Below are 8,140 nucleotides of genomic sequence, written 5' to 3' on the forward strand. Positions count from 1 at the left end.
CCCCGACTAGACGAAGACTATCAACGACATGTGTGACCTGTATAATAAATGGAAGTGTTTCTGGATCTTTCTCATATGTGGATGGGACCTAATGACAGCCTAACGTCATCTTCGCGATTAAACACCAGACACTTTCAGTGTCACTGCCAAATAAATAATGAACCGGAATTCACCATATTCCACGAACGATTCAGCACTGATTAAATACATCAATTATGTACGGTACCTCTAAGCCATCGTCATCAACGGCTCTGGCGATTGTGAGAAAGAGGCAGGAATATTTCTTTGTCCTGTGGCTGCAGTGCATCTTTCGTAACAGGCCGTCGGTTGAAGAGGGTGTCCGGTTCTCGAAGTTGGCAGAGAGAGGATCTTCTAACTAACCTAACCGTCAGACGGTGTTGGGTGACAAAAACATTACTGAGAAAACTTGGGAGACTAATTTTATGACACGTGATTCGACACTTCTTCATTTGGAGTTTTTATTGATCTCCGTCCCGCGCGACAGGTGATGTGACGGACTCCTAGTTTGGCGCGGAGAGGAGACCGTCACCTGGCAGGGCGCGCTGGGGAGGAAGGACGCTGTAAAACAGAGGCGGAGAGGATTGCCTCTTGCAGAATACTATAGAGACGAAGAGGAGTGTATCGCCTGTGGATTTCTGCTGTTTTTAGGCTACCCCATAACCAACTTTGGGAAAGGCTACTAGGCTGTTTGTTATTCTATAGTGCCCTGAAGACTTTAATTACGGCAGAATGCAGCAGCCAACGGCACAACAACCACCACCACAAACAACAACAGACGTCCTGGACCCCACAGGTAAAGTCATGATTCAATTACCCAATGTGTCTGACCACCGCATCTGCCCTATCTCATGTAAATAATGAATTGATCCAGTAATGCTGACACCCACAGCTTATAGCCTCCAATAGATGATGAAGTATTTAACTTGCTCTGCATCATCAGCAGAAGGTTTACAGCAGGGAGAATTGCACACAGTGTGAAATGGAAAGTGCAGATAGAGATACTGTCTGTCTGGGTGTCTGTCTGTCTGGACGGCTATGTGTTGTTGTTGCCGTCTTCCCCTGAGTCAAACCTAGTTAGGTTTGTTTGAGCCTTTCTGTCTCTAATGTCTGACTCTATGTGGACAAGAAGGATGAGGGTCTATTGACAAATTCAGTGTGTGTTTGTCTACATCATAAGCATGGAGTTGATTATGGTATTTCTCATCATCTCCTTTTCTCCTCTCTCTGTCTCTGTCTCTGTCTCTGTCTCTGTCTCTGTCTCTGTCTCTGTCTCTGTCTCTGTCTCTGTCTCTGTCTCTGTCTCTCTGTCTCTCTCTCTCTCTCTCTCTCTCTCTCTGTCTCTGTCTCTCTCTGTCTCTGTCTCTGTCTCTGTCTCTGTCTCTGTCTCTGTCTCTGTCTCTGTCTCTCTCTCTGTCTCTCTCTCTCTCTCTCTCTCTGTCTCTGTCTCTCTCTCTCTCTCTCTGTCTCTGTCTCTGTCTCTGTCTCTGTCTCTGTCTCTGTCTCTGTCTCTGTCTCTGTCTCTCTGTCTCTGTCTCTGTCTCTGTCTCTGTCTCTGTCTCTCTCTCTCTCTGTCTCTCTGTCTCTGTCTCTCTGTCTCTGTCTCTCTGTCTCTGTCTCTCTCTGTCTCTGTCTCTGTCTCTGTCTCTGTCTCTGTCTCTGTCTCTCTCTCTCTGTCTCTCTCTCTCTCTCTGTCTCTGTCTCTCTCTGTCTCTGTCTCTGTCTCTCTCTCTCTGTCTCTCTCTCTCTCTCTCTGTCTCTCTCTCTGTCTCTCTCTCTCTCTCTCTCTCTCTCTTTCTCTCTCTCTCTCTCTGTCTCTCTCTCTCTCTCTCTCTGTCTCTCTCTCTCTCTCTCTCTCTCTGTCTCTCTCTCTCTCTCTCTCTCTCTCTCTCTCTCTCTCTCTCTCTCTCTCTCTCTCTGTCTCTGCTCTCTCTCTGTCTGTCTGTCTCTCTCTCTCTCTCTCTCTCTCTCTCTCTCTGTCTCAGTCTCTGTCTCTCTCCCTCGCTCTCTGTCTCTCTCACGGTCCATCTCCCTATCTCTCACTCTGTGTCTCTGTCTCTCTGTCTCTGTCTCTCTGTCTCTGTCTCTCTGTCTCTCTCTGTCTACCCCTCCCTCCAGCTCAGTATATGAAGCGTCGGAGGACAGCGTTATGGGTGACCATCTCCCTGTTGTCTCTGTCTGTGGTGGTTCTGGTGGTGGGACTGGTCTCTGCCACCCGTACTGGGAACGTGGCTGTCGCTGGATACTACCCTGGCATCACCGTGAGTCACTGGCAGCATCCAAAATGGCACCCTATTTCCTATGCAGGGCCCACTCTGGTCAAAAGATGTGCACAGTTATCACCATAACAACAGACTGAACTCTCTCCTCTAGCACAACAGTTATCACCATAACAACTGACTGAACTCTCCTCTAGCACCACAGTTATCACCATAACAACTGACTGAACTCTCCTCTAGCACCACAGTTATCACCATAACAACTGACTGAACTCTCCTCTAGCACCACAGTTATCACCATAACAACTGACTGAACTCTCTCCTCTAGCACCACAGTTATCACCATAACAACTGACTGAACTCTCCTCTAGCACCACAGTTATCACCATAAAAACTGACTGAACTCTCTCCTCTAGCACCACAGTTATCACCATAACAACTGACTGAACTCTCCTCTAGCACCACAGTTATCACCATAACAACTGACTGAACTCTCTCCTCTAGCACCACAGTTATCACCATAACAACTGACCGAACTCTCTCCTCGAGTGGAAAGTCAACAATCTCTGTAAATAAAGTGACTGAACTCTCTCTTTCTAGCAGCCACAGTTATCACCATAGGGAACTGACTGAATTTCCTAGAGAATCACCACATGGTGAGTCACCCTTACCCCTACAACTGACTGAACCCTCTCCTCTAGCACCCAGTTATCACCATAACAACTGACCCCTGAACCTCTCCTCTAGCACCACAGTTATCACCATAACAACTGACCCCTAACTCTCTCCTCTAGCACCACAGTAATTACCTCTAACCTTACCCTAACCTTTACCTCTAACCCTCTAACCCTTACCCCTAACCCTGACCCCTAACCCTTAACCCCTAACCCTTACCACTTAACCCTACCTTAAATTACCCCTAACCTTACCCCTAACCTTTCTCCCTAACCTTTTTCTAACCCTTACCCCTAACCCTTACCCCTAACCTTTACCCCTAACCTTTACCCCTAACCTGACATTGAGTCCTAACCCTAACCCCTAACCCTTACCCCTAACCCTTACCCCTAACCTTTACCCCTAACCATTAACATCTCTAACCCATGTTATGTGACAAATAAAATTTGATTTGATTTGAACCTTTACCCCTAACCTTTACCCCTAACCCTTACCTCTAACCCTTACCCCTAACCTGATACCCTAACCCTTAACCCCTAACCCTTACACCTAACCCTTACCACTAACCTGATATTACCCTAACCCCTAACCCTAACCCTAACCCTAACCCTAACCCTAACCTGACATTAACCCTAACCCCTAACCCTTACCCTAATCCTTACCCCTAACCCTTACCCCTAACCTGACATTAACCCTAACCCCTAACCCTTACTCCTAAATCCTACCCCCCTAACCCTTACCCCTAACCTGACATTAACCCTAACCCCTAATCCCTAACTCCTAACCACTAACCCTTACCCCTAACCTGACATTAACCATAACCCCTAACCCCTAATCCCTAACTCCTAACCTCTAACCCCTACCCCTAACCCTTACCCTTACCCTTACCCTTACCCTAACCCTTACCCTTACCCCTAACCCTTACCCCAACCCTTACCCTTACCCCTAACCTGACGTTACCCCTAACCCTTACCCTTAACCTGTTATTAACCCTTACCCCTAACCTGATATTAAACCTAACCCTTACCCCTAACCTGACATTAACCCTAACCCCTAATCCCTAACTCCTAACCTCTAACCCTTACCCCAACCATTACCCTAACCCCTAACCCTAACCCCTAACCCTTACCCTAACCTGTTATTACCCTTACCCCTAACCTGATATTACCCCTAACCCTTACCCCTAACCTGACATTAACCCTAACCCCTAATCCCTAACTCCTAACCTCTAACCCTTACCCCAACCCTTACCCTTACCCCTAACCTGACATTACCCCTAACCCTTACCCTTAACCTGATATTAACCCTTACCCCTAACCTGATATTAACCCTAACCACTAATCCCTTACCCCTAACCTGATATTAACCCTAACCACTAATCCCTTACCCCTAACCTGACATTAACCCTAACCCCTAATCCCTAACTCCTAACCTGATATTAACCCTAACCCTTACCCCTAACCTGATATTAACCCTAACCCTAATCCCTTACCCCTAACCTGACATTAACCCTAACCCCTAATTCCTTACCCCTAACCTGATATTAACCCTAACCCTTACCCCTAACCTGATATTAACCCTTACCCCTAACCTGATATTAACCCTAATCCTTACCCCTAACCTGATATTAACCCTAATCCCTTACCCCTAACCCTTACCCCTAACCTGACATTAACCCTAACCCCTAATCCCTAACTCCTAACCTCTAACCCTTACCCCTAACCTGACGTTACCACTAACCTCTAACCTGATATTAACCCTAACCCCTAACCTGACATTAACCCTAACCCCTAATCCCTTACCCCTAACCTGATATTAACCCTAACCCCTAACCTGATATTAACCCTAACCCCTAATCCCTTACCCCTAACCTGACATCAAATCAAATTAATTTACATAGCCCTTCGTACATCAGCTGATATCTCAAAGTGCTGTACAGAAACCCAGCCTAAAACCCCAAACAGCAAGCAATGCAGGTGTAGAAGCACGGTGGCTAGGAAAAACTCCCTAGAAAGGCCAAAACCTAGGAAGAAACCTAGAGAGGAACCAGGCTATGTGGGGTGGCCAGTCCTCTTCTGGCTGTGCCGGGTGGAGATTATAACAGAACATGGCCAAGATGTTCAAATGTATAAATGACCAGCATGGTCGAATAATAATAAGGCAGAACAGTTGAAACTGGAGCAGCAGCATGGCCAGGTGGACTGGGGACAGCAAGGAGTCATCATGTCAGGTAGTCCTGGGGCATGGTCCTAGGGCTCAGGTCCTCTGAGAGAGAGAAAGAAAGAGAGAAGGAGAGAATTAGAGAACGCACACTTAGATTCACACAGGACACAGAATAGGACAGGAGAAGTACTCCAGATATAACAAACTGACCCTAGCCCCCCGACACATAAACTACTGCAGCATAAATACTGGAGGCTGAGACAGGAGGGGTCAGGAGACACTGTGGCCCCATCCGAGGACACCTTAACCCTAACCCTTACGCCTAACCTGATATTAACCCTAACCCCTAATCCCTTACCCCTAACCTGATATTAACCCTAACCCCTAACCTGATATTAACCCTTACCCCTAACCTGATATTAACCCTTACCCCTAACCTGACATTAACCATAACCCCTAATCCCTTACCCCTTACCCATACCCCTAACTCCTAACCTCTAAACCCCTAATCCCTTACCCCTAAACCCTAACCTCTAACCTCTAACCCCTAACCCCTTACTCTAACTCTAACCCGATTCCCATGTCTACCCCTTTGGCATTTGTAAACATGAAGGCACAGAACAGTAGGTAACAATATGGTTATGTCATTACCTTCCCTTCCTATTGAGGGGACATCAAATCAACAATACACAGGTTATGTTACCAACGTTATGAGTTTAGAAAAGAGTTTATAGCAGAGGGCCATTTCTGAGCCTTCGGCAAATTAGATTACTGTTCTACTGTAATGTTCTCGGTCAATGCACGTGATTGGATGTGTGGTCAGGGAAGTGAATGTGATTGGCTTAGAGCTCGGGTGAGAACACAGGCAATTGTGTTAGTATTGGATGAAGCATTAGGACGACAGGAACCTCTCCGAAAGGGACACAGTGTGCCATGGAGGCACCGCTCGGCCTCCTGGGTATCAGTGACTGTACCTGGATCTTTCTAGGTTAGTCATTTATTTAACAGGTCTGGTGTCATGTATCTGGTTGGATCACCATGTCTTCCTCTACAACTCACTGTATACTGGATCCATTGTAGGTTACAGCCGAACTGTAATACTGGGTCCATTGTAGGTTACAGAGGAACTGTAATACTGGCTCCATTGTAGGTTACACAGGAACTGTATACTGGATCCATTGTAGGTTACACAGGAACTGTATACTGGATCCATTGTAGGTTACACAGGAACTGTATACTGGATCCATTGTAGGTTACACAGGAACTGTATATTGGATCCATTGTAGGTTACAAAGGAACTGTATACTGGATCCATTGTAGGTTACACAGGAACTGTAATACTGGATCCATTGTAGGTTACACAGGAACTGTATATTGGATCCATTGTAGGTTACAGAGGAACTGTATACTGGATCCATTGTAGGTTACACAGGAACTGTAATACTGGATCCATTGTAGGTTACACAGGAACTGTATACTGGATCCATTGTAGGTTACAGAGGAACTGTATACTGGATCCATTGTAGGTTACACAGGAACTGTAATACTGGATCCATTGTAGGTTACAGAGGAACTGTATACTGGATCCATTGTAGGTTACAGAGGAACTGTATACTGGATCCATTGTAGGTTACACAGGAACTGTATACTGGATCCAAAGCTACCTTTCTTTTCACTGGTGACTGTCAGCAGGTGTAGAGGCCAGCTTGAAGTTACCTCAGAATACATACTACTGGGCTTATAGTTGCTCTGCACAAGAGGTGCCACTGTGCCAACCCCTCACACACCCTCAACTTTCACTCCTCCCCCCTGCCTCCCCTCCTCCCCTCTGCCCAGCATGGCTCCCTGTCCCCAGCTTCCAGCCTTAAAATGTAATGACAGCTGCTGGCTGGCACACTCACTGAGCTGCAGTGTCCATAACTAAGAATCTCTCTCTCTCTCTCTCTCTCTCACTCACTCACTCACTCACTCACTCACTCACTCACTCACTCACTCACTCACTCACTCACTCACTCACTCGCTCACTCGCTCTCTCTCTGTCCCTCTCTCGCTCTCTCTCTGTCCCTCTCTCGCTCTCTCTCTGTCCCTCTCTCGCTCTCTCTCTGTCCCTCTCTCGCTCTCTCTCTGTCCCTCTCTCGCTCTCTCTCTGTCCCTCTCTCTCTCTCTCTCACACACATCTATGTTAGTATCAGTAGTAAAGTGATAGCAGATTGGGATGATCAGGTTGGCTCATTAAAGAGCAACAAGCCGTGTCACCCTGCAGTTTCAACACAACAGACCAGAGTCAGGTGACACTGTGTCACTTCCTGGAACTCAGAGACCTGTGACATCTAACCTCTAACTGAAAGGAAGTGCCTGTTTGGAGGGTTGTGATTGAAGGAACTCTACTCTGTTACCTGAACAAGAACAACTGAAGGCTTCAAAGTATTTTTGACCTCAATTAGTTTCAATAGAACTGGTCGTTGGTGTTGTCAGGCCTGGATCCTCTGACACTAGGGGAAGTTAAGAGGTCTGTTTCAGAGACTCCCGGTAGTTTGAGGGTGTATTTCATACTGTGTGTGTCGTCCTCCCGGTAACCTTGGGGCCCGGGCGGTGGCCAGTTAAGGGTCGTATTTTACCCAGAGGGCTGTGGTGTGTCCAGCAGCTGATAATCATGGTGGCCGCCTCTGGCCGTTGATTACTGTCCGCTCTGCAGTGATCCTCTCCACCTTCAGATGGTCATTAGGAAATGTTACCTAACGTTGTAGATCCTCTCTCTCTCTCTCTGTCGTTGTATCCCTCTCTCTCTCTCTCTCGCTCTCTCTCTCTCTCGCTCTCTATCTGTCATTCTATCTCTCTATCTGTCGTTGTATCTCTCTCTCTCTCTCTCTCTTTATCTCTCGTTGTATCTCATTCTCTCTTTATGTCTATCTTTGTCTCCTTTGTTCATCTGCCCCCCTTTCTCTGTCCGTCTTTATCTCTCTCTGTTTCTCTCTCTCTCTCTCCCTCTCCCTCTCTCTGTCCCTCTCCCTCTCTCTCTCTTTCTCTCTCTCTTTCTCTCTCTCGCTCGCTCTCTCTCTCTCTCT

The 8,140-nt window shown here is 46.9% G+C and overlaps 1 protein-coding gene across 1 annotated transcript in view; it reads left to right on the forward strand.

The window, feature by feature from the left end:
• Positions 1–750: 750 nt before the first annotated feature.
• LOC121845946 (transmembrane protein 255B-like) overlaps positions 751–8,140 on the forward strand; it is a 20,062-nt gene continuing 12,672 nt past the window's right edge. Inside the window, exons 1-2 of the mRNA XM_042318394.1 lie at positions 751–814; positions 2,137–2,279. Coding sequence (XP_042174328.1) covers positions 751–814; positions 2,137–2,279 — 207 coding nt within the window. The remainder of the gene's footprint in view (positions 815–2,136; positions 2,280–8,140) is intronic.

The sequence above is a fragment of the Oncorhynchus tshawytscha genome, unplaced genomic scaffold, assembly GCF_018296145.1.
Source record: "Oncorhynchus tshawytscha isolate Ot180627B unplaced genomic scaffold, Otsh_v2.0 Un_contig_2903_pilon_pilon, whole genome shotgun sequence".
Lineage (NCBI taxonomy): Eukaryota > Metazoa > Chordata > Actinopteri > Salmoniformes > Salmonidae > Oncorhynchus > Oncorhynchus tshawytscha.